At 40.4% G+C, this 27,652-nt stretch overlaps 1 protein-coding gene across 2 annotated transcripts in view; it reads right to left on the bottom strand.

Moving 5' to 3' along the window:
- The window catches only part of IL13RA1 (interleukin 13 receptor subunit alpha 1), a 79,141-nt gene that overhangs the window by 38,116 nt on the left and 13,373 nt on the right, over window positions 1-27,652 (bottom strand). For both annotated transcript variants that reach the window (XM_054471908.2, XM_054471907.2), the window contains exons 2-6: window positions 23,731-23,870; window positions 17,787-17,925; window positions 15,100-15,220; window positions 7,274-7,461; window positions 4,228-4,379 (exon numbers count right to left, since the gene is read on the bottom strand). In XM_054471908.2, the coding sequence (XP_054327883.1) occupies window positions 4,228-4,379; window positions 7,274-7,461; window positions 15,100-15,220; window positions 17,787-17,925; window positions 23,731-23,870 (740 nt within the window). The remainder of the gene's footprint in view (window positions 1-4,227; window positions 4,380-7,273; window positions 7,462-15,099; window positions 15,221-17,786; window positions 17,926-23,730; window positions 23,871-27,652) is intronic.

Here is a 27,652-nt window from a genome sequence, read left to right as displayed (position 1 = left end):
CACGCCTGTAATCCCAACACTTTGGGAGGCTGGGGAGGGTGGATCACATGAGGCCAGGAGTTGAAGAGTCAGGAGCCTGGCTAACATGGAGAAACCCCATCTCTACTAAAAAATACAAAAAAAAAAAAAAAAAAAAGCTGGGCGTGATGGCGTGTGCCTGTAATCCCAGCTACTCCACACACTAAGACAGGAGAATCACTTGAACCCAGGAGGCAGAGGTTGCAGTGAGCTGAGATTGCGCCACTGCACTGCACTCCAGCCTAGGTGACAGAGCAAGACTCTGTCTCAAAAAAAAAAAAAAAAAAAAAAAAGTACGTTCTGTATAATTCCATTTATATAAAGTTTTAAAGTAGCAACAAAATCAATCTATGGGATTAGAAGCCAGGAGAGTAGCTGCTCTTTGGGAGGATAGCAACTGAAGGGGATTATAAGGGGGCTTCTGTGGTGCTGGTTACATAGGTGAAAAATCATTTGTGAAAAATCATTGAGCTATAGGTTACGATTTGTGTAATTTTGATCATGTATTATAACTCAGTAAAAACTTTTAAAAAAGAGACAGGGAGCGAGAAACCAGTGTCCCTTGTTGAGAGTATAAGATATAAAACTTGACTGGGTTGGAGAAAAGAAAGTGTAATGCAAAATTCTCCTCCACACAATAAAAGTCACTTGCTGTCTAATGTAAAGAGAATACTAATTTCCTTAAATGCAAGTATTTCCAAAATGGAGTAAAAAACACATGAAAATCTGTTGCTTAAATAGTCAACTTCTATCAAAGAGACGTTTAAACTTGGAACCAAGACCAGAACACATAGCTATTATTTTTGACACTGAATGTCATTCACTAAATAGTTCCTATCAGCCTGTGTAAAGAGCTGAGAGGCCAAGCAAATGATGAAGGGACATCCTTTCAATATTTCATACAGAGGTTGAGGAAATATTTCATACTCAGGGGGCTAGTATACCCTATTACTGGCCATTTAGAATCGTAGACCTGTTGGGGAATCACAAGCGTCAACTACCAGTTGAGGGATCAAGTTGCAAATTGATGTCCCTCCTCCCCTGGACCATCTCCCATGTATAGAAATTCTAAACTTGGTGAATCAACCTGTAGATTTAGGTCTCTAGGCTCTTGTTCAAATGTAAATCCCCCTGCATAGTTTACTGGCTATTCAGAGACCACTAAGAGAAGGAAAGCCAGGGCACCAAGAAGATAGTCTGCTGGGAAGGTGGGGATGGGGGGTGGGGGGTGGTCACAGACAAGTTGTTCCTTACTTCATAATTCTGTCATGGGCTACCTCTGACCACAGCCCCCATGTGATGGTACCAGTTCATGTTCCCACTTACTTCCCCCTCTTAAGTGTAACACCAGGCAAAATAATTCCTCAAAAAGGAAAAAAAAAAGAAAAATCTAAGCAGCAGAGCTCAAAATCTGTGAGCACACAAAAAACTGATGACATTCTACATCTCGTAGGAGAGAGAATATTAAACTCAAGTGTACAAACAGAGTTAATTCCAAATAGAAAATAGTTCTGATTTAGGTAGATAACTTCCATAGTGTATGTGTTCTCTTCAGTTCAGAAGTTTGAAAAAAAAAAAAAAAGTAACTCAATTCAATAATAATTTATTAAATGATGATTGTGCACATGACATTATGCTAAGTATTCTTGGTCAAAGTTAAATACATGGAGACCAAACAACCTCTGAAGTGTTACTGACTTATTAGCTGTGTGGCTTGTAGCAAGTTACTTAACCTCTCTGAGCCTTAGTTTTTCAATAAAATGTAGGTTAAAATAGTTTCTATTTCATGGGTTGCTATGAGCTACTGTATTAAGAAGCACATAGAAGAGCATCTTTGTAGCACGCCATAAACACTTAATGAATGATAGCTATTGCTATTAAGAGGAAGTACTGAGGTGGTCTCTAGCGGTTAAGAATCCAAGTTTTAGCGTTACAACTTTGGTTAAATATTGATTCTACCACTTACTAAAAATGTGACCTTAGGAGTAACTAAGTTTTCTTATCTGTAAAATGGAGACAAAATAACAGGACCTAGATCCTTAGGGTTACTGTGAAGATTAAATGAAACAATTCAGATATAGTGCTTATTAAGATACCTAGCACATAGTAATCACTCAATACAGGTTAGTTGCTATTTAGTAGCAGGAACTGCACAAAGTAGATAGCACCCAACTCCTTCCTACAGGAGTCTACATTTTCTTTTTTTAAAAAATATCAACTTTTAAATTCTGAGGTACATGTGCAGGGTGTGCAGGTTTGTGACATAGGTAAACATGTGCCATAGTGGTTTGCTGCACAGATCAACCCATCACCCAGGTATTAAGCCCAGTATCCATTAGTTGTTCTTCCTGATGCTCTCCCTCCTCCCGCCACACCCCCCACAGGCCCCAGTATGTGTTGTTCACCTCCATGTGTCCATGTGTTCTCATTGTCCAGCTCCCACTTATAAGTGAGAACATGTGGCGTTTGGTTTTCTGTAGGAGTCTATATTTTCAGTGGAGAGAAAATGCATACAGGTGATAGGTTAAACAGCAGAAAATAATTGAGTGGCAAAATGAATACCATCTCAGGACTTCAGACATGCATCTCAGGATTTCAGACAAGAGAGAACAGTAAAGACTGGAGTAAACAAGTGTATTTCAGCTTTCTGATAACTCCTTTTGTTGTAAATTTTTTCCCTTAGATTTTCCCCTTAGATTTTTCCCTTTGCTACACTTCATGGGGCACTTAATTTCTGGTACTAGTAATGATTATTATATTTCAGCAGAAGGATTCATAATACAAATGCCCAGAAGAGCATTTGCTGTTCTGTTCTGCTGTGGACTTGGTCACTCCCTCTGGAGTTGGAATTATAGCCTGTCAACACTGGCTTATTTTAGCAAGCATTCTGAAAGTTCCATGACGAGCTAAAACAACTGGACCAAGGAATTTACCCACGTGCGAGATGCTAGGCTCCTTTAAAAGCCAATATAAAACACTTCACTTCTAATCTCTAAAACTCAAACACACAAAGGGTCCAGGCAGGTAGCAGACAAGTGAGTGGTGCCAGTCTTCATGGTCTTAAGGCGCCATCTTATGGACACACACTCTTTTTTTTTTTTTCTTTTATTATTATTATTATTATTATTATTATACTTTAGGTTTTATGGTACATGTGCGCAATGTGCAGGTAAGTTACATATGGACACACACTCTTAAGGTACTATGATTTAAAATCTGGGCAAAAAAATTCAAATCTAGTAAATAAAGAAACAAACAAAACATGACTTTGTGTTCCAAACAAAAAAGTGTGAGGCCCTAGTTTGTGACCTTTACCCTAAAGCAGAACAACTGGACTGATGTCCTGAGATTATAGTACACTCTGGTCAGTGTCCTACAGGGCCTCTAATTAGCATGTTCTGCATTTGATTCTGAATAGCATACAGGCACATAATCCAACAAATATTGACTACTCAAATCTGATTACTTTAGTTGCCACAAACTCCAAGAAAACAGAATGGTATTATCAGAGCCTCCAAAGTGTCCACGTGATCTTATGTCTGCCTACTGCTTAGACATCTTTTCCTGCTACATTTTGGCCACACCACCCTCCTTTCTGTTCTCTCACACACGCTAAGCTCATTCTTGCCTCAGAGTCTGTATCTGCTGACTCCCTACACCCAGATCTTCATATGGCTAGTGCCTGCTCATCATTCTGGTCTCATCTCAAATGTTATTACCTCAGATGATTTCCCTACCTAATATTCCCTCTCGTTCTCCCAGTCACTCTACTACATCAGCCCATTTTATTTTCTTCACAGCACTCATGCTCTGAAATTAGCTTGCTTATTTACTTACGTTTTCTATTATGTAGGTTTCATGAAGAAAAAAACTTGCCAGGTGTCATGTTCACTGCCTTACCCCTAGCACACAAAAGAGTGCTTGGCATGTGGTAGATATTTAATAAGAACGTGTTGAGCAAATGAATTATCATTTAATAGGCCTTTCTAAGAAGCTTACAGATGAATAAATGGCTTGAAACTTGCAGCTGATACTATCATACCATGAATCTTCAAATCTTCCACCATGCCTTATTTTAGACAAGAAGTTTCATTACCATCATCATCATAAGGTGACAAATGTAAGAGCTATGTTTCATTGATATTTCAATGTAAGAAATTCAAGTAAAAGAAAAATAGCCAAATAAAAACAATAATTTTAAAACCTTACGTAGAAAACATTATGTGTCTCAGTTTGGCTGTTATTGACTTCTACTTCATAAAATAGGCATCTACTAATAAAATTCTGTGGATTCTCCCATTGCACATATAGGTCATCATTGTGGAAGGAGAGGTTTTTAATATGTGGAGGATCAGGTTTCACTGAAAAACAAAAATAGAACACAAGTAAGCTTCCAAAGTTTGATTATACACACAAACACACAGTCGGCCCTCCATATCCATGGATTCCACATTCATGAATTCAACCAACCATGAACTGAAAATATTTTTTAAAAAATAGCATCTGTGCTGAACATGTACAGAGTTTTTTCTTCTCATTTATTCCCTAGATAATATAACAACTATTTACATAGCATTTACATTGTATTAGGTATTATAAGTAATACAGACATGATTTAAAGTATGTGAGAAAATATGCATAGGTTATATGCAAGTACTATGCTACTTTTTATCAGGGACTTGAGCATCCATGGATTTTGGTATCCTTGGAAGTCCCTGGAAGCAATCCCCCACAAATACTCAGAGACAACTGCATATATATGTAGGGTTCATAAAGTTAAATCAAAACAGAGCTGATGCATTTAGTGGCCTTTCATGGTCAGATATATAGTTTTAGAATTTCTGATTAGCCACAATTATAGAAGTTTATTTAAAACTGCCTAGTAAAATGGATTTAAGTAACATATTTGGGTATCTAGCAGATGATATGAACTCTGACCTGCATCTGGTTAGAAAATGACCAGGGTATAATCAGGACGTCTAGATGCAACATAGAGAATAAAGAAAGGCTTGGATCCAGATGTACTTCCACCTGATGAGTAATAAGGCACCAGATACAAGGGGCTTCCCTAGTTGTCACTTATTAATGCCAATCAAAGACCACCATTAAAACACTGGCTTAGTGTCTGACACACACTGCAACATAAATGCACCTGAAGGAAATTATGCTAGGTAAAATAAGCCAGTCACAAAAGACAAATATTATATGAATCCACTCCTATGAGGTATCTTAAGTAGTCAAATTCATAGAAATAGAAAGCAGAAAGGTGGTTGCTAAGGGCAGAGGGGAGGGGAAATTAATGTTTAATGAACAGAGTTTCGGTTTTGCAAGATGAAAAAGTTCTAAAGATCTGCTGCACAACAATGTGAATATACTTAACACTATCAACCTGTACACTTAAAATGTTTATGATGGTAATTTTAATGTTGTGTGTTTATAACCACAATTAAGAGTAAAATACTTTGGGAGCCAAGGTGGGTAGATCGCTTGAGCTCAGGAGATTGAGACCAGCCTGGGAAACATGGCAAAACCCCGTCTCTACAAAAAATACAAAAATTAGTCTGGAGTGGTGGCACACGCCTGTGGTCCCAGGTACTCGGGAGGCTGAGATGGCAGGATAGCTTGAGCCCAGGAGGTCAAGGCTACAGTGAGCTGTGATCACGCCACTGCACTCCAGCCTGGGCAACAGAGACTCTGTCTCAGAAAAAGAAAAAATAATTTATTTTTAAAAATGCATTAGCCTGGTCAATTTACTTTTTCAGGAGTCAGCTATACTTAAGACCAAGCAATAGAAGATAATGGGTAATTAACAGAAAACAACTTGAAGATATCTCTTCTATCTGAGAAGGATCTTCCTTCTTCCTTTATGTCACCATTAATATCCAGAGAGAAAAACAGCAAAATAAGACTTAAAAGGTCATCTAAGATAATCTGCCAAAGAGAAGGGCTCTGCTTCAGCTTACCCCACTAGGCAAAATACTCCAACCTCACTCCCTTGGCCTACAAAGTAAGCTGACTTTGGTACCCTATTAGAATTCACTTCTATGACTATCTAAGCCAGAATCTGAGCTCCCAGTTGGGATATTTCAACAAATAAACCATTATGCTTATGGAATTTGCTTTAGTAATTTACAAAATGCATTAATACGCTTTACGTCATTTGGACCTTATGACAATTTTTTTAGATAGAGAGAGATTATATATTCCATTTCACAGATAAGGAAATATTTGAAGGGGGTTTATATGCCTTGCTCAAAGTGGAGGAGTTAGAACCTAATCAGATATTTTGTGTTCAAGTTGAGGGTGCTTTCTAACAGGCTGACATGCAGCTGGAACCCACAGTTATGGCTATACTGGTTTTTCTAACTGATCAGTGCCCATGCCATACAGAATGTTAAATATTTTGAATATCACCCTATTATACTACCTTAAGTCTATGCCTTTTCTAAGAGACAGATTACTTAGGAACTATATATGATCATTATGAGTATCATCCTCTTTAAGTATCAAGAGACTAGACCTTAGAGTCAGATGGCCTGGGTTCCTGCTATGATTTGAATGTTTATCTTCTCCCAAACTCATGTTGAAACTTCATCCCCAATGTGGCAGTATGGAGAGGTTGGACCTTTAAAGAGATAATTGGGTCGTGAGGGTTCTGCCTTCATGAATTGATTGATCTATTGACCGATTAATGGATTAATGGGTTATTATGGGAGTGGGACTGGTGGATGTACACAAAGAGGAAGAGAGACCTGAGCTAGCATGCTCAACTCCCTCACCATGTGATGCCCTGTGCTGCCTTGGGACTTTGCAGAAAGTCCCCACAAACAAGAAGGCACTCACCAGATTTGGCCCCTTGACCTTCCACTTCCCTGCCTCCAGAACTGTAAGAAGTAAATTCCTTTTCTTTATAAATTACCCAGTTTCTGGTTTTCTGTTATAAGCAACAGAATACCAGAAAATACCAAACAAACAATGAACTAAGACAATTCCAATGTTGGTTCTACAACTAACTGTTCTAACTCTCAGTGTACTCTAAACAAGGATAAAGCATCTGGCACATGTGTTCAATAAAAAGAATTTCCAAGTTTACTTCTTTAAAAAGGATCTATCAAAGAAAGTTATACATCAATATAGTCCCTTGTTTCAGAAGATCTTAAACCCAAAATCATCGTTTTTTATTATTTGTATTGATTGTGCAAAAGATATAACACACTTTTTATCCATACTGTTTTAGAGGACTTCTAAAACTTACCACGGGAAGTTAAAGGCACTATATTGAAGGATGGTTTAATTTTTCCTGCATTATCCTTGACCATTATTTGGACACTGTGTTGTTCAAAACTGGAATCCTTCACTTTAGTTAGATCAAAGGAACAACCAAAGTATTGGCCTTCTCTATAGATGTTTTCACATTGATGAATTTTTTCCAGGCTTCTGTGCCTACAAGATAAAATGAGACAATCTTCTGTATTATATTCAACAGAGTATTCAAGAAATAAGAGCAGGCTGGGTGCGGTGGCTCACACCTCGGCCTCCCAAAGTGCTGGGATTACAGGCGTGAGCCCCTGCACCCAGCCTAGATTGTTCCTTTTTGATGAACACTGGTACTGTCAGCAGCTATAGAGACTACAGGAGGCCTATTTCTTCTGTATAAGAGAAGACATTCTAAGGTTGGAATTAGAAGTTTCATGCTTCTTGAAAATGCCTATCTGCTGAATTCTACGATTCCTCCTCTGGTCCCTCTACCCTGCTCCTTCCTTGTTTCTTGGCTTGTTCCGTTCCCTCCTCCCTCTTCCAGCAGAGGGGGAGTAGGAGGACTACTCACATTCTTCCCTCTTTCTGACTCCCTCATCCAGTCACCTCCAGTTTATTACTCCCTCATCCCTCGACTACAGTTTCTATGCTGATAATTCCTAATCCTGACATCTCACCTCAGAAGTAATCCCAGATTTCCAACTGCTCCATTTGAGTGTTCTACCGTTGCCTCAAATCCAGTGTCCAAAACACATCATGCACCCTCTTCCCCACCAAACTGTTTTTTCTTCCAACCTTCCCATTATTGGCCAGAGCTCATTTTCTTTGGGCTCCTAGATTAGATAATTTAAATTAAAATCACCTTTTCCCCCACCTCTGTTCCCTGTATTCTATCACCAAATTCTGTTCTTTCTTCCTTTGCAAAGCTTCATGGATCCTCGTCTTTTATGATACATCCATTGCCCACACCCTGAGATTCATACCCTAATGACTACAGGCTCCATTGCTTCTTCAGATTGACCTCCCTGACCTTCATTATTAGTGCCCTCCAATCACTGCCAGGTCAATATTCTAAAACATAATGGCTTTCCAAGTGTCTCACTCCACTGTGTGGCTTTAACTGTCTTCCATAAGCAGTATTGCAGGTACCTTATTTCCCATTTCTCCTCTACACATACCTTTCCCCAAAGATCATTAGCACCTAGCCCAGCGCAGGCAGACAATGTGTTGATTACACTTTTTTTTTTTAATCTAGGCTATCAGAGAACTGTTTTGTAGTAACTGGCAGAAGACAGAGTCAAGTCTTACATCATCAGCCACAAAGGGAGTTGCACAAAGGTTTTGCAGAAAAGGAAGACAATTTTAAGAAAAAGGAACTAAGAATAAAGAGTCCCAATCCTTAACCTGTTACCTCAGAATCCTCTGTACTACTTTAAAATGGAGGTTTCTCAAACCCTCTCCCAGAAAATCTGATTTAGAAGGTTTTGCCAGGATCTAGGAACCAGCATTTGAACAGCAATTCTCCAGGAGATTCTGCTGCAAGTCAGTTTAAAAAAAAAACAAAAACTCAGAGCTAATGTATTTATTCCTTCAAAGGCTGCACAAAGGAATGCTTCGATATAGAAAATGCTTTTTTCCTTCAATAGGTAGTACATAAGCTTTTCCCCCTTGTTGCAGCGCCCTGTGGTTTATGAAGAAAACAGTGTTGTAAAAATGAAGTTATTGTCATGACTAGTTTTTGGATCAGACACTCCTGGAATGTTTTCCGCTCATGGTCAAAAACAGAAACTGAAGAAATTTAATGACATTTTTCTTACATAACTAAAGAAAGCCATGTGTAAAATTGTTTTTTAATGATGAGAGGAACTCCTCGAATGCACAATCTTCTTGATCCCTTTTTCATTTCTGTACCCTGAGTATTCTGCATATGCTCATGGATCACAGATAATGAAATTTCAAAATAATTTTGTTGTAATTTAGAAATAATTATAGAAGGGAAAATACTGCTTCTGAATAGATAACATTTCTTGAATTCTTGTGAAACATTAACCTAAAACAGCAGGTGATTCCTGTTAAAATTTGTATACTGAATTTATCTGCAGAGTCACACTGCAGATATGAGAAGGAAACTGACAAATTAAAGACTATTCTCCCAACTCAGAAGATGATTAATGTGGTTAAAAAAAAAATCCCTAAAATTCGTTGGCATGACTAGTCTGCAGCTCTTCAGGCCAGGGTCTGTTCAATGCCAGACTGTCCCTGCAGGGACACAAGTCATTGCCCTAGGGCTTCAATGAATTATTTTGATTTCAAAAAATGACTCCAGGCCAGGCACCATGGGTCACGCCTGTAATCCCAGCACTTTAGGAGGCCGAAGTGGGTGAATCACTTGAGGTCAGGAGTTCCAGACCGGCCTGGCCAACATGGTAAAACCCCGTCTCTACTGAAAATACAAAAATTAGCCAGGTGTGGTGGCACGTGCCTGTAATCCCAGCGACTCAGGAGGTTAAGGCTGGAGAATCACTGGAACTCGGGAGACGGAGGCTGCAGTGAGCCGAGATCGCACCACTGCACTCCAGCCTGGCGACAGAATGAGACTCCGTCTCCAAAAAAAAAAAAAAAAAAAAAAACCTACAAAAAAAGACTCCATATTTTATGGTTGGGGGTTAGGGAAAACAGTCTCTGGCAGTTTGTTTGATGTGATTTATACTGGTACCTAAACCATTTCTGGTGCTTGCTAATGAGCACTGTGTCTTGATTCCCTTTCTTTTGTGGTTTTGATTAGAAAGGATCTATCTAGAGGAGAGCAAGCAAGAAGGAGATATGGGTTAGGTACTAATTCCTTGAGACGGGAAGAGGCCAGCACTGTGTACTGACTGCATCTGCAAGGGAGTGGGGATGAATAACAATAATAATAATAATAAATAGTATTTTTTTTTTTTTTTAAGACAGAGTCTTGCTCTGTCGCCCAGGCTGGAGTGCAGTGGCGCCATCTCAGCTCACTGCAAGCTCCGCCTCTCGGGTTCACACCATTCTCCTGCCTCAGCCTCCCGAGTAGCTGGGACTACAGGTGCCCGCCACCACGCCTGGCTAATTTTTTGTATTTTTAGTAGAGATGGGGTTTCACCGTGTTAGCCAGGATGGTCTGGATCTCCTGACCTCATGATCCACACGCCTCAGCCTCCCAAAGTGCTGGGATTACAGGCGTGAGCCGCCACGCCCGGCCAATAGTAATAATAGCTATCATGGATTGAGCGCTTACTCTACATATGCTAGCAGCTAGTCATGGCTCTAAACACTAGCTCTCACAACAACCTTAAGAAGTAGGCACTATTATTACTATCTCCATTTCACAGATTATAAAACCAAGGCTGAGAGAGAAGGGACTTACCCAAAATCACACTGAAGTAAGGAAGAGAGCCAGGATTTCAACCCAAGCAGTGTGGCTCCAGAAAGAATAAGCTGTGGGGTGGTAAGGGGATAAGATACAGAATCTATACCAGCACCATCCAACAGAACTTTCTGGGATTATGGAAATGCTTGCTATCTGTGCCGTCCAATACAAGAGCCACTCATCACTTGTGAAAGTGGTTGGCGAGACTATGCAACTGAAGTTTTAATTTGATTCAATTTTAATTGATTTAAATTAAAATGTAACTAGCCACATGTAGCCAGTGGCTCCTATACTGGATGGCACAGAACTACACTACAGAAAGAGCCCCTGCTGATGACCAGCTCTGGGACTGTGTATGACAAGAAGTAGGCCAGGTGCGGTGGCTCATGCCTATAATCCCAGCACTTTGGGAGGCCGAGACGGGCTTGAGCCCAGGAGTTTGAGAGCAACCTGGGCAACATGGCAAAACCCCATCTCTACAAAAAACACAAAAATTAGCTGGGCATGGTGGTACACACCTGTGATCCCAGCTACTCAGGAGGCTGACGTGGGGGGATGGCTTGGGCCTGGACGGTTGAAGCCGCAGTGGGCAATGATCACACCAACTGTACTTCAGCTTGGGCAACAGAGCAAGACCCTATCGCAAAAAAAAGTAGGATCCTTGATATCTGCCCCCCTTGGATGCTAGTGACCCACCACTATCTTGGAATTGCATCTTCAGTGACCTCCAGTGGCTATGCAGATTGTTCTCTGCAAAAAGACATCAACTGAGGGCTGAAAGCCAGCCCAAGTACCATCTGCTCTCAGCTTTGGTGAGAGCCTGCTTCAGCCCAGAGGAAGAGGAATGCTGTTTCAAATTGGTCAGTCCAGGTTTTTCGTAATTCATTCACCCAGAGGAAACATTCTTTCAACAATTTGCATTGAGACTTTGTTTTCGCTAGTATATCCCCAAGGCACTTCCCTATTTTTGTCTTAGAAGAACCCCAAGGACTAGGCCACCATCTGCCTCCAGTGCCACCCTGATTCTAATAGCTGGGATAATTTCCTACCCAGTCTGCCATGGAATGAGATACAGTTTTAAGACTTCTTCCCTTCTTTTCCAGTCCCTTATATAGACATAGATTCTTTAAAGGTTTTCCCTGTGGTTTTACCAATAATGACTCCAGGGAAAACAAGAGGGGTTAACAGCATAATAAACACATGGATGCTACCAACTCACAAGACATCTTAAAAGCTTATGTAACAGCTCTCCCTAAACTTTACTATAACATCAACAGCCAGGCTACTCCTTCTTAGTAAGGCTTAGTTCTTTGGCCCCTTCTTAGCAATTCTTTAGGGAGCTGGATCTACTCAATCCTTCTCTCTTTTTATTCATGAACCATAATATTCCTCAGTTGCTTATACCTCGTAAGTCGTCACCGCAACCCTGAATATTCTCTAGCTTTGGATCCTACCAAACATTCACAACTTATTTATGGAATACCTACTATATATCAGGCACCAGGAGAAACAAGACACAGCTCCTGCTCTCAAGAGAAACTGAAGCCTGTAGCAGGCTACCACCTAGTAACAGGAAATGACAACACAATGTGCTGGGTAGTATGACACAAGAAATTGCAAGGTGCCATGGGACAAGAGGAAGGGACACATGTCTAGACTTGAGAGGTCAAGGAAGGCTTTCTGGAGAGGAAATGGTGTCTGGGCTGAAATAAGGATAGAGACAAATAAGAGGCATCCAAATGAAAAGGAAAGGCCTAGGCTACAAGAGGATGCAGAATGTTTCCACTATTCTGTTTGAATATTCTGTTTGAAATCTAGTGTTCTGTTTGAGTATTTGAAGAAAGCAGTCTGAGGAACTGAAAGAAGTTTGCTGTGGGCGAATGGTAGGCTGCAAGAGGGGTGGGGGTGCATGGAGGCAGATGCAACCGAGTCTGGAGAGGTTGACAGGGGCCAGGTCTATCATAAAGCGATTTGTCTGTCATGCTGGAGAGTTTGGACTTTAACCTAAAGCCACCAGGGAGCCACTGAAGTGTTTTAAGTAAAGGAGAAACAACAGGTACCAAGAGTGAGCAGGTGAAACTACAAAACCTCAAATGAGATTTACATCAGGGGGGAAAAAAGAAACAGACCTCAGACATAACCACACAGAACTTCTGGCTCCACCTGCAGGATTTCCCAACTTTGCCAGGAGAATCCTTCCACCAGGGAGGAGTGCAGATGTGAATCCTGGGGCAACTTTGGAGGTTTTCATCCAAGAATGTGTTACTTTTTTTTTTTTTTTGCATTCTATTCCATGATATAGCCATGAGTGTTTTAATGTATCAAAAATGCTTTCCATCATGTCATCAGGCAAAACAGACACTCTAGCATGAAAGGCCATGTTTATCCAGTAGCTTCACAAGTCTTGGACATGGCTCTCCACATCCCATTCTCTCAGAAGCAGTCTTAACAAATGACAGTCAGGGAACAAGGCCATGTGGAGGCAGACTGCCTATGCTAGGTCTCCCCTTCTCTACCCTGATATCACAATGATTAAATACCTCCATTTCTCAAAATGCTCTTCCCCAGAGGCCCCAGAGAAACTCCCCCATCTAGGCAGTCTTCCTCCTTCATCAAAGCCTCTCAGTCCCCTCTCCATCCACCCATCCACCTCTCCTCGACCACCACCCCAAGCTCCAACCTAACTTCCCACAGGAATCTATCTATCCCTCTGCAACAGCCTTCAGCATACACTGTCTTACTTAATTTAATGCAGGTCACTGTATCAGGCACTATCTTCTCCTCTATATTTTGAGCTTTAGGAGAGAAGAGATATGTTTTTTGTCTCTGCTGTGCATTCAGTGGTTTATCCACAAAGTGTTCTAAATAAAGGTTTACTGAATTAAACTGGATTAACCTGGTCTTTCTTCCTTGTTCTGTTGCTAATAATTCTAGGCTCTAAAGGGAATGATGGAAGACTAACTTAGAAATTTAACAAACTTTGTAGTAGATATAGTCACAAATACCAAATACTAAAGTATCAAATATCAAAATATCAAAGTTGTTTTGCAGGAAGCTAAACTACTTTTTGAGGCTGGGTGTGGTGGCTCACACCTGTAATCCCAGCACTTTGGGAGGCCAAGATGGGCAGATCACTTGAGGCCCGGAGTTCGAGACCAGCCTGGCCAACATGTTGAAATCCTGTTTCTACTAAAAATACAAAAATTAGCCAGGCATGGTGGTGCATGCATGTAATTCCAGCTGCTTGGGAAGCTGAGGCAGGAGAATCACTTGAACCCAGGAGGCAGAGGTTGCAGTGAGCCGAGATCTCACCACTGCACTCTAGCCTGGGTGACAGAGCAAGACTCTATCTCAAAAACATAAATAAACAAACAAACAAACAACTTTTTGACCCTGGACATGATATCATTTTCCTTTTTAAAAGTAGACATCAATAACTCATACATTGCTAGTGGAAATGTAAGGTGAACTAACTTCTTTAGAAAATAGTTTGGCATTAAAAAAAAACTAAATAAGCCATTACTATATGACCCAGCAATTGCACTCTTGGGCATTTATTCCAGAGAAATGAAAAGTTATGTTCATATAAAAATCTGTATGTGAATATTTACAGTAGCTTTATTCATAATAGCAAAAAACTGGAAAAAACTGAGATATCCTTTAATGAATGAATGGTTTAAAAAACTGGTACATCCATATCATGGAATACTACTGAGCTATAAAAAGGAGTGGCCTCTTGATATACAACTACTTGTACAGATCTCCAGGGTATTACGCTGAGTTTTTTTTTTTTTTAAGCCAGTCTTAAGTGGTTATATACTATAGGATTCCATTTTGGTAACATTCTTGAAATAATAAAATTAAAGAGCTGGAGAACAGATTAGCGGTTGCCAGAGGTTAGAGGATTGGGTGAGAGGGGTGTACAAGGAGAGATGGTTTAAGACGGAGGTGAGTGTGGCTATAAAAGAGCAACTCCTTACGGTGATGCAACCATTGTATATCTTCACATGTGATAAAACTGCATACAACTGTACATATATACACACATGAGTGCATGTAAAACTGTTGAAATAGGACTGCGGTTTTTGGATTGTACCAATGCCAATTTTCTGGTTTTGATAATGCACTATAGTTACACAAGATGTTACCACTGGGAGAAACTGAGTGAAGGGTATATGGGATCTCTCTGTACATTTTTTCTGGTAATATACAAGATCTGTATTTAAAAATAGAAAGTTTATTTAAAAAGTGGACACCAAAGGCAGATGCATTTTTCATTGAAGCAAATTGTCCATCTTGTTGAGTTTGCAGAAAAAAATAGACGGTTCTTTTTTTTTTTTTTTTTTTTTTTTTTTTTTGACTAGGTTGGATCCAAAGGCTCCCAACACAATTACAATCAGTCTTCCAGTAATTGTACTGTACATACTCACCAATAGTAGAGAGTATAGTTAGTGTCGGGACTGGTATTCCTTCCAGGCAGCCAAGAACACTTCATGTAGCTCAGGTTGTGCCAAATGCATTGAAGCTCAGTCACAGCAGACTCAGGATCACCTAGAGTATCCAGGCCAAGAGTTTAAGACCCTTCTTTCCTTGTAATGCAAAGAAGCAAATCACTCTTTGGCATGGGGATGATGAGAGTGCTTCATGCTGCTTTGTCAGAAAGCAAATGCTTCATCTCTCATCCCATTTTACCCAGAAGTCCCAGGATGGAGGAAACCCAAATCTAATTTGTTCACAACCTTCTCTCTTATCTCCTGATACAAACAAAACATCTTCCCTATCACTGAGGGACCCTAACTAATATCCCTAACTGGAGGGAGAGATAAAAGATCAAAAACTATTTCAATCATAGACAATATCTACACAATTCCTAAATGAATGTGGATATACAAACAACCCTTATATATATCTGTCTTAAAAAAATTACTGAGGTACAATTTAACTTTCTGTCTTTTGATCAATACTGACACATTTCTTTTAAAATAAACATTCAGCCAGGCAGGGTGGCTCACGCCTGTATTCCCAGCACTTTGGAAGGCCAACGAGGGTGGATCATTTGAGGTCAGGAGTTCAAGAACAGCCTGGCCAACTCGGCGAAACCCTGTCTCTACTAAAAATACAAAAAATAGCCAGGTGTGGTGGCACATATCTTTAGTCCCAGCTACTCGGGAGGCTGAGACACAAGAATTGCTTAAACCAGTGGGGTGGAGGTTACAGTGAGCCAAGATCTTGCCACTGTACTCCAGCCTGGACAACAGAACAAGACTCTGTCTCTAAATAAATAAATAAACAAACAAACATTCCTCCTGAAGCAATTCTGGGGAAAGGTAAGCCTAATTTAACTCTTAGTAGTTGCCTCTTAAGTGTCATGACTTTAACAGCCCTAGTATCTTTCTGACCTAAAATCTCTATCTTTATAAAGCCATTTTAGTTAAGGTATAATGTGTTTAAATTAAACACCTCTGTTTAAAATGTAAATCTGTTATCCCTCATGATCCTTGAAGGGGTACTACACTGAGCCATCATCAACCATTTTATGTCATAGTATAGTAATTATTCTTTTTTTGAGACAGAGTCTTGCTCTGTCACCCAGACTGCAGTGCAGTCGTGCGATCTTGGCTCACTGCAACCTCTGCTTCCCAGGTTCAAGCGATTCTCTTGCCTCAGCCTCCTGAGTAGCTGGGACTACAAGCATGCACCACCACACCTGGCTAATTATTATTATTTTTCTCCATGTTGACCAGGCTGGTCTCAAACTCCTGACCTTAGGTGATTCGCCCGCCTTGGCCTCCCAAAGTGCTGGGATTACAGGCGTGAGCCACTGCATCCAGCCGTTTTTTTTTTTTTTTTCGTTAACTCCTAAGGAAAGGAGAATAGGGCAGGTAAGTTGTTTCAAATCTCCTGGCAGTCCTGAATTTTATAATTTTACAAACAGCACTTCATGTGTTTGTGATCAGTACAAAGCAGGTAAATGGAATGGCTTAGAGCACAGGGCACATAGAGCTAAGGACTGGAGGTTAAGAGATGGGGCCCAGCCCTACCCAACCAAGGGGCAACATAATATTATATATAATTATATATTATATAATATTATGTATATTATATATATTATGTATGTTTTATATTATATATAGTATATATATGTTATATATATATTTTTTGTGTATATATATATACACACACACACACAGACACACACACACACAGCATTCACTCTTTGCCAGGCACTATTCTAAGTACCTCACATATACTGACTTACGTAATCATCCCAATAATTCTAGGAGATAGATACTATCATCATGCCCAGTTTACAGATGAGGAAACTAAGGTGCAGAGGGGCTAAAAAATTTGCCCAAGGTTACACAGCTAATAGCTGGCAGAGCTGGGATTTAAACTTAGACAGTTGGTTTCTGGTAGCCCTGCTCTTAATCAGTATATGCTACTCCCTGTATGTAACATAAGAGCCAGAAGGACATTGGGAGAGGTGGGATTGGGGAACAATGATCATCCTCACTACCTGACAGCTTTTCCTAGGGTTGTCTTGTACTATCTTGTCTAGACTTGTATTGGAGCCAGGCCAGCATAATATTTTTCTCTTTAAACAACATCTTTTCCCAAATATATCCTGCATATCAAACTAAGTATCACACATAATGGGTAAGAGAGTATTTTGTGTTTTATTTTTAAAGCACTGGGCCTGAAATGTGAAGACATACAGCAAGTCACGCAGTTCCTTTCTTCCTCATAAAATGGATCAGGGTAATAATACGTGCCTTACTCACTTCACAAGATAAGCTTGTGAGTCTCGATCTAAAGGAGGGGTGTGTGTGTGTGTGTGCGTGCACTCATGTGCACATGCACACACGTGCATGTGTATATCATTTTTTAAATTATTAAATTTTATATAACTATTAGGCATTGTTATTCAAGTTGTTTGTAAGCTTCTTCAAGGCAGAGACGTATTTTCATTGAGCTGCTAGCACCCAGTACAATGCCTGGCACTTATTAGACTCAGAAAATGTTTGAGAATTGAATGAATTAATGAACAGTGCACAAAAGCATTGGAGCATTCGGATTTATTCTCTAAACACCAAGAGATAGTGCTTTCAGTTGTTACCTTCTGGGGGTGAGATGCATTTTTCAACCAAAATGCTAGGCTTCTCACTTTCATTGGTGCTACACTGGGACCCCACTTGCAGACAAATCCTCTCATTCAGGGGCACTTCTTTTGAACGACGAGTTTCCGGAGCTATTTTCTAAGGTTAGAAAATTGAGAAAGGCATTGCTTCAGCTAACACACAGTTAAATGATGAAACATTAGCATGTCTAAATGTGGTGTTTTTTTTAATCAAAAAAGTTCTCAAATGGTATAGATCAGTGATTCTCAATTGGGGGTGATTTTGTTCTCCCTGCCACTCTCAGGGACATTTGGTAATATCGAACATTTTTTATTATCCTAACTTGGGAGGGGGAGGTCACCAGCATCTAGTAAGTAGAGGTCAAGGACGCTGCTAAACATCCTACAATGCACACAACAGCCCCCCTCCTCCTACAACAAACTCTTCACCAAATGTCAGTAGTGTCACCATTGAGAAACCCTGGTGTAGATACAACAATTTCCCACATTTTAAAGGTATAAACATGAAATTTACCTATAAACCTACAATGCTAACATATCAACTCTCTAAAAGCAATTTTAAAGGAAACACAATATGATTATCAAAATTCACTTAGAAGTAGATGCACTGTACCATGAAAATTAAGGTAAAAAAGGGATGCTTTAAGAATCCAGGAATCATGCCAGGCTCAGTGGCTCATGCCTGTAATCCCAGCACTTTGGGAGGCTGAGGCAGGCAGATCACTTAAGCCCAGGAGTTCGAGACCAGCCTGGGCAACATGGCAAAACCCCATCTGTACAAAAAAAAATTGGCCAGGTATGGTGGCTCATGCCTGTAGTCCCAGCTACTCATGAGGCTGAGGTGGGAGGATCACTTGAGCCCAGGAGGGGGAGGCTACAGTGAGCCAAGATTGCACTCTAGCCTGGACAATGCAGTGAGACCCTGTCTCAAAAAAAAAATCCAGTAATCATGGTTACTTCTGGGTAAGGAAGTAAAGGAGGAGGGCCTGAGGGCTGAAGAGAGACTTTTCATTAAACCTCTTTCTCTACTGTTTGACTGTTTTGACTACCTCATATATATGTATAAATTTCAAGCATTGCTATATGTGCTGAGTATATACACTCTCATTCTGAAAAGTAGATAAGCTTTGTGGAACCATAGGAAGCCAATTTATAGACATCATAGAGACATAAATCACCAGTCTGGTTACTATGACTTAGAATAATGAGATTAATGGGCTCTCTGGGAAATTAACATTTCCCAAACTGACAGAGTTGGAATAATTAAGAATGGAGCTGCTTTTAATCAGAGCTCCAAGGAGAGCACTTCCTGTTTTGCAATAGCTTCTGACTCAAGTCAGAGATAGTATTTCCTTTCATCTACATGTTGACGGCCATGAAGGGGAAAATTTGCCACAGTTAGTTCTATCTGCTACCCTAGGGAGCTATTCTGCCATGTCACATGCCTGCTGCCAGCTGAGCATGAGGGCAACTGTGAGATACCCCCAAAACCAGGACATATGGATGGCCTCTGACAAGTAACTAGCAAGTCAACAATGAATAAATCATAGCAAGGACACAAAAACAAAATCACTTTATAGAACCAGAATAGCTCTTAGGTCCAGTCAAGACAGCATTCTGAAAAGGGAGTTGGTCAGCCCTGGAAGAACAGAAAACAAACGTCTGTGAGCAAAATCCTGACAGGGAGGAAAAAGAGGGTGATACAGGAATGTGGGCATTGAATTTTTCTGTCCCACTGGCAAAGCTGTTTACCCTCAGTAGGGCCTCCAGCTATTCTTAGACAAGTATATTTTTACAACTAATTTCTGATTCCTCACCAAGAAACCTACTTAACATTTGGCTTCCCATATAGGCTCTGCCGACAGGGATGAAATGCACCAGTTATGCTAACAGAAATCTTCCTAGACTGCATCACCATTAGCATTACCATTTTCACAACAAAGTAAAAAATCAGCCCCTGAGAGATGCATGTGTGCTGAGGAAATGAAGTTTCTGAGTATGTGAAGCTGAAGACCTGCCTCCAGGATCATGGTAATGGTGGCAGGAAGGCTTCGAATACAAATTTTACCAACCTCACAATTTTACTAAGCACAAGTCCTATATATCTCTGAAGAAGCCACCCTTATCCAAGGATCCATGGCAGTTCTTGTTTGGAAGCTATATTTGCCCTTTGAAGACACCAGGGGAAAATGTACAATCAAATGTCAAATTAGACTGTATAGTCAAATACAGTCAAACTAGAATTATCATGAAAATAATCCCAGTTTTCATATTATAATGGACATTGTTCCAGTTAGAGGGTTATGGAGTTTTAGTACACAAAAATTATCACAATGGAATTTTTAATTTAAAAAATGCCTTAGTGGCCAGGCGTGGTGGGTCACACCTGTAATCCCAGCACTTTGGGAGGCCAAGGTCACCTGAGGTCAGGATCACTTAAGGTCAGGAGTTGGAAACCAGCCTGGCCAACATGGCAAAACCCTGTCTCTACTAAAAATACAAAAAAATTAGCTGGTTGTGGTGGCATGCACCTGTAGTTCCAGCTATTTGGGAGGCTAAGGCACAAGAATTCCTTGAACTGAGGAGGCAGAGGTTGCAGTGAGCTGAGATCGTACCACTACACTCCAGCCTGGGTGACAGAGCAGACTCCATTTCAAAATAAAATAACATAAAAAATTTAAAAATGCCTTAGTATCTAAATCTGAACCTTATGCTTTAGGCATATGAATAATAACATAGAAAAGGGACAGTAGAGGGAAAATTTTTTCAAATAATAATTTTTTAAAAAATTTCTTTCAAAGTTCAAGGTAAACAATATTAAACTGGCACTAATAAAGTAGGAACCCAGATTGTCAACAACTGCCAAGTCAAGTACACCTCTCTGTATCACACAAGAAACTAAATTCCTAAATTCCTTCCATCAGATTTTTTTTTTAAACAGTCTTGCTCTGTTGCCCAGGCTGGAGTGCAGTGGCATGATCTCGGCTCACTGCAACCACTGCCTCCTGGGTTCAAGCGATTCTCCTGCCTCAGCCTCCCAAGTAGTTGGGATTACAGGTGCACACCACCACGCCCGGCTAACTTTCGTATTTTTAGTAGAGACAGGGTTTCACCATGTTGGCAAGGCTGGTCTTGAACTCCTGACCTCAGGTGATCAGCCTGCCTCGGCCTCCCAAAGTGCTGGGATTACAGGCATGAGTCACCACGCTCAATCCTCCCATCAGATCTTGATGAGGTATGTGTGATGGCTCCCACGTGACTTTTGGCTTTGGTGAATCATTCCCACTGGTAGCTGCTGTATGAGGTTATGCTCCACCCTGCAGGGAATCTGGTTCCCTTTGAAAATTTATCAAAAACCAAGGCAAGAGTCCTGAACTGATCTCCCCAGACCAATGTTCACTTGGCTGGACTGCACCTTTCTCAACTACAGAATTCCTTTCTCAAAAAGAAAGGGAGTTAGCTTCAGCATCTTCCTATTTGGATGCCTGGCCTTTTGATTAGTTTGCCTAATGGGACTTGCCCATCTCTTAGTGATGAAAGATATCTAAAATCTGATGCTAGATCCTCCTTCTACTTGCCAGCTGAGGAATTATTAGACACTGCTTAAAAAATGGTGGAGGGCTGCCATTTACACTAATCTTTTCTTTTCCAAAAATGCTCTGCAAATCCCCGTCTCTCAACTTGATGAGCCTCCAATCTTAAGATTGAAAATGACCTCAAGGGTTTATCTCATTTAGCAACTTGAGACCTTTGAACATTTTCCTAAGCCCCCTAATGTACAAACTATCTAATGCCATTGCTTCAATATGCTTCAGGGATAAATATACCTCAGTTTGGCCCAATGATGCTAATGCTGTACCCAAAGGACAGAAAGAGGAGAGGAAAATTGCTTCTGCCATTCATTTTCAGCCTCCGGATGATAAACTTGAAAAAGGTCCAGACAGGATATCTCCTATCACTGACTGGAAGGAATAATCCGTGTTCATCACAACTGTAGGACTGATGGCCATCAATGCTGTCAAATGGCTAAAATAAATGAGCTGGCCTTAGGCAGAGATCACCCTTTTTGGTCTCTATCTGGTTTCTTCAGGGGTAAAATGGAGGAAACAAGATTAAATGATAATATTACGCTGACAAATAATACTGACAACATTCAACCATTTTGACCCATAAAAGTGGTAATTTCACATGGCTCAACCTAACAATAGTAACAATAATAAAAGCCAACAATTACCTAGCACTAACTCTGTGTCGGGTGCATTACAAACCTCATCTCCTTTAATGCACATGCCATCCATATTCAGTAGGTACTATTATTACCCGCCCCCTGCCAAAACAACCCCATATTTTATAAACAAGAAAATGGGAACTCAGAGAGGTTAAGTGATTTGCCCAAAATCAAACAGCTTGAAAGGGGAAGAGATAAAATTTCAAGCACAATTCTATCTGATTCTACTGCCTCCTAAAGTTACATTTAACTCTAGATTTCTGCACATACTCTGAGGAAATAGCCCAATTTCTAGGCTAGAACACCAGCCTGGCTACCTGATTGATCCTTGACAACTTAAGGAAAAGGGACCTGAAAAGCAACCTCTCCTCAGGGTTTCAGTTAGACACTTGAGTGATTACACGGCTTACAGCCAGAGGCACTTAGGGTCTTTCTGTGAATTTCTCAAGGCTCAATTACCAAAAATCACCACTAAGACTCCAAATGCCTAAGGCCCCTCCTTAGGAGGAACAAGAGGAAGCCAACAGTATGTAAAGGCGAACTCCAGTCTCACTGCTAGCAGTATCATTGGCTTCCATATTTAGAAGACCTCTTTTAAAATGCAAGTACTTCTGATAAGCCTCAATTCTTTATCAATTAACGCCTAAACCATAAGTAACACCTCAGCAGGACAAGGAGAGAAAGGCAGATTAGCAAATTTCCCTCCAGAGGAAGAGCATGTTCCATCCTGACTATTAAACTTTTATATACATTATTTTCTGTGTCCCAGCAAGCCAGCGAAGTGAGTAAAGCCATACTTTATACATAAGGAAACAAAGGCTCAGAGAGGTTAAGCAATTTATTCCGGGCCATAGAGTCAGCTAAGAGTGACAGTGCCAATCAGAAGCTAGTTCTCCTGACTCTTCCTGCCACCAACGCTGCCTGAACTTGGTGCTTCTACAATTCACTGACGCAAAGCACTGTTGCTAATAACTTCTCATTCTGCCTACTCAAAATCCTGGACAAATTCAACCCCAAACACCCAACCCCCTCACCACTGCCACCCTGCAACAAACACATACACACTGAAAGAAGGTATAAAAATATTTTTGAAAAAAAAGTTGAATAAGATTATCATAAAGAACCTGAAATTATCCAAACCTATTAACAAAAATTCACTTATATCAGTTGACTAGAAATCTTGAAAGTCTTCCTCCTTTTTCCGCGGGCATTACGGAACCCTCTACTCAAACACACCTGCCATTGACAACTTACTTTTTCACTTTCCATATGGCCATTTACTTTTACACCACATAGTGCCTGTACATCTATTTGTCCATGTGATTAGCAAGATGGTAAATGTAAAAATTCCCAAAAATTAAGTGTTATATAGATACAAGGCAATACAGCTACAGGCAGGAACATAGGAACAAATTTTAACAATAACATAATTATTTACTGAGTACCTTAGAAAAAAGATATCTAGTATTTCCCGTCAGAGCAATCTCAATTGCATTTAATTGTCAAATAATTAGCAAATATTTTTAAGTGTTCACTTGTATCAATAGTTGCTTCTATAATTTCCCCAACTGAAATTTAAACACACCCTAAAATACAATTTCCACTTTGATGTAAGATTAGAATTTGGCTTATTCTTGGCTCCAATTCATAGTGTTCACTTTACCTCATCAATGTAACATGTTGCAGAAAACTTACCTTATCTTGTTTGTCGCCAAAATGACTAAAATACCATAGACTACAATTTGGGCTGGCTCCCTCAGGTGGATTCCATGTCCATATTACTGTGCAGAGATTTTCAACAGAGACACTCAAATTTGTCACAGGTGGCTGAGTTTCTGTTCAAATCAAGGACAAAAAAATGAATTTATCAACAGTATTTTTAATGGTTTGCTTAATTCTCCCAAGTCCTGGAGGGCAAGACAGTAATAGCTGAGTTAACAACATCTAACATTTATTGGGCCAGGGACTATTCTAAATATTGCATGAATATTAATCCATTTAATCCTCACAACAATCTTGGAGACAGGGATTAGTATTAGCCTCATATTTTTGTTGTTGTTGTTGTTTTCTGAGATAGAATCTCACTCTGTAACCCAGGCTGGAGTGCAGTGGCACGATCTCAGCTCACTGCAGCCTCTGCCTCCTGGGGTGAAGTGATTCACCTAGCCTGTTACTGGGACTACAGGCACACGCTACCACGCCTGGCTAATTTTTGTAATTTTAGTAGAGATGGGTTTTTGCCATGCTGGCCAGGCTGGTCTCGAACTCCTGAGCTCAAGTGATCCGCCCACCTCGGCCTCCCAAAGTGCTGGGATTACAGGTGTGAGCCACCACACCTGGCCTATTGGCCTCATGTTAAAGATGAGGCAACTGAGGCAACAAGCAGGTGAAGTAATTTGTTCCATATCCCATGGCTACAGTAAACGGCAGAGCTGGGACTATCACTTGAAAAGTGTGGCTCCAAGGTCACATTCTTAACCACTTCCATAGAGAAGAGTGATATTCTTAAATACTAATATTTCCAAGTTGTTCTCTTCCAGGAATTTGGGGCTCCCTAACCTTGGGATCCACACTTCACTCAATACAGACTCTTCAGACTGGGCATGGCAGCTCACACCTGTACTCCTGGCACTTTGGGAGACCAAGCGGCTTGAGCCCAGGAGTTTGAGACCAGCCCAGGCAACATAGCAAAATCCCGTCTACACAAAAAAGTTACAAAAGTTAGCCAAACATGCTGGTACATGCCTATAGTGCCAGGTACTGGGGGGTTGAAGCAAAAGGATGACTTGAGCCCGGAAGTTTGAGGCTGCAGTGAGCCAAGATCATGCCACTGCACTCTAGCCTGGGTGACGGAGCAAGACCCTGTCTCAAAAACAATGACAACAACAAAAAAACCAGATTGTTCAAAATCTCAGCAGTTCTATAAGTAAGTTTAAGAAGCTTATCTTTAATTCTGCTTGCTAATATGACCTGGTAATTTTTTTTATAGCTTTTCCAAAGAAGTACTGAGAAAGAGACTTAGCAGCCCTTGTTCCCCTGAGGTCTGACACTAAACAGCTGGAGCTAGAGCTTTGACTAATCTGAAGAGGGAATAGAAAGAGGAGGAACTGTGAAACATCATTTTAAACTTTCCTGAGAACTTCTCCTGAGACTATCAAAATCATCCCCCAGAAACTGGGTGATGGGTATACAGGAACCCTCTGTCCTACCTTTGCAACTTTTCTGTAAATCAAAAATTATTTCAACATAGAAGTTTATTAAAATTATTTGAAAATAATTCCCCCAAATTTTCTAAAGTGATGAACGGAACCATTATTAATTACTTAAGGATTATAGTAATAGTAATTTACCAAATGATAGAGTTAAATCTTGTACTCTATGCTAATACTTTGGAGTGCACTGGGCCTGTTACATAATCAGCAATATTTATACTGTTACCTTCCTCCCTAACTGAGCAAAAAATTCCATTTGTCCCAAAACATCAAAACATCAAACTCACAGGCACTCTGTAGTTGAGGTTTCTCTAACAGTCAATTTTATACATAGCAGCTACTTGGTCAGCAGTCTACAAAGGCCCTTGACCCTCAACATTCATCCCCTGGTGATTATTTAAAAGTCAGAAAACAGATGTTGATGAGGCTGTGGAAAATAGGGAATGCTTATACCCTGTTGGTGGAAATGCAAACTGGTTCCACCACTGTGGAAAGCATTTCAGAGATTTCTCAAAGAACTTAAAATAGGCCAGGCACAGTGGTTCACGCCTATAATCCCAGCACTTTGGGAGGCTGAGGTGGTTGGATCACTTGAGATCATGAGTTCGGGACCAGCCTGGACAACATAACGAAACACTGTCTCTACTAAAAATACAAAAATTAGCCAGGCATGGTGGCGTACAACTGTAATACCAGAAACTCGGGAGGCTGTGGCATAAGAATCACTTGAATCCAGGAGGTGGAGGTTGCAGTGAGCCAAGATCGCACCACTGCACCCCAGCCTGGGCAAAAGAGCAAGACTATGTCTCAAAAAAAAAAAAAAAAAAAGGACTTAAAATAGAACTACCATTCAACCCAACAATTCCATTACTTGATACATATCCAAAGGGAAATAACTCATTCTATCATAAAGACACATGCACCTGTATGTTCACTGCAGCACTATTCACAAAAGCAAGGACACAGAATTAACCTAAGTGCCCACCAACGTGGACTGGATAAAGATAATGTGGCACATATATACCATGGAATACTATGCAGCCATAAAAAGAATGAAACCATGCCCTTTGCAACAACATGAGTGGAGCTGGAGACCTTTATCTTAAGTGTTCTAATGCAAGAATAGAAAACCAAATACTGCATGTTCTCACTTATAAGTGGGTGTTAAACACTGAATACACATGATCATAAAGATGGAAATGATAGACACTGGGGATCACTAGACAAGGGAGGGAGGGAGGTGGGTTTGGGGGCCGAAGAACTACCTGTTGAGTACTATGGTTACAGCCTGGGTGATCGGATTGTTGGACCCCAAGTCTCAGCATCATGCAGTTTACCCAGGTAGCAAATCTGTGCATATACCCTTTAATCTATAATAAAATTTGAAATAAAAAAAATCATTCCCTCTTGTAACTCTACCTTTCCCAAGGTCCAACTGTGGGAAGGAGCAGCCCACAGCAGGACAAGGCCTTGTGGAAACAAAGAATTCCTATTGTACTGCATTAAAACTGAGCTAGTACCGGGGAGCACCAATGGCTCAGGCAACAGTGCTATAGTTAGGATTTTAAGTGATTAAAAGCATGTATGGCTATTCCATTTTGGCCTTTCTAATACCATATCAATGATATTTTTGAAGACAAATCATTTGTCAGGTAGAGAGCCTCCAATAAAACCATTGTTCCTACTGGAGACTACAATTTACTGTAGGATTATCTGCCTTATTCTGCAGTTCCCAGAAACACATCCAAGATACCTAGTTTAGCACTTCCAGTACTCTCCCTACCCATCTACCTCCCACTCTCACACAAATATTAAAGCCCTGATAATAAAAATATACCTATTTGTGGTTCATTTCAATTGTACTCCAATTTTCAAGGTAATTTAAAACCTACTTTAACCTCAGTTTTGAAATAAAACAATGGCCTGCCCTATATTCAACCTTTCAAATGGGATTAATATTTTCCCATCTGTTTTGAAGTGTCCTTTGGTCAGATCTTCTAACTGGTTTGCATTTTGGGCTTCTTGGGGCTATCTGCTATCCTTTTCTTTTTCTCTTCTGGTTTCCTCCATATCTTTTGATTTTTCTACTTCCTACACTTTAAACACACACACACATGGATTCTGGGAATAAGGCAAGAGTAGGAAGCACCAGACATCTATCTCCTCACCTAGATAACAATGGTAGTGGCAGAATCTGTTTGATGTAACAATTTTGGAAGACTGCAGAGTTATATTAGGAAACACTTATATTGAAGGCTTGCAATTTCCAAGGAAAGGCTTGAACAACAAATTGCAATAAATTTCAATCAACGTCAGCTTTTACATAGTAGTAGCTGCCCATCCTTCATCCCCAACCCCATGGCAGGCAGCTGTGCACATGTTCCTAGAGCCCTCTGCCCACAGCT

Source organism: Pongo pygmaeus, chromosome X, assembly GCF_028885625.2.
Source record: "Pongo pygmaeus isolate AG05252 chromosome X, NHGRI_mPonPyg2-v2.0_pri, whole genome shotgun sequence".
NCBI classification, from domain to species: Eukaryota; Metazoa; Chordata; class Mammalia; order Primates; family Hominidae; genus Pongo; species Pongo pygmaeus.
Note: the sequence above shows the minus strand (reverse complement) of the source record. Positions and strands in the feature narration are given on the sequence as shown.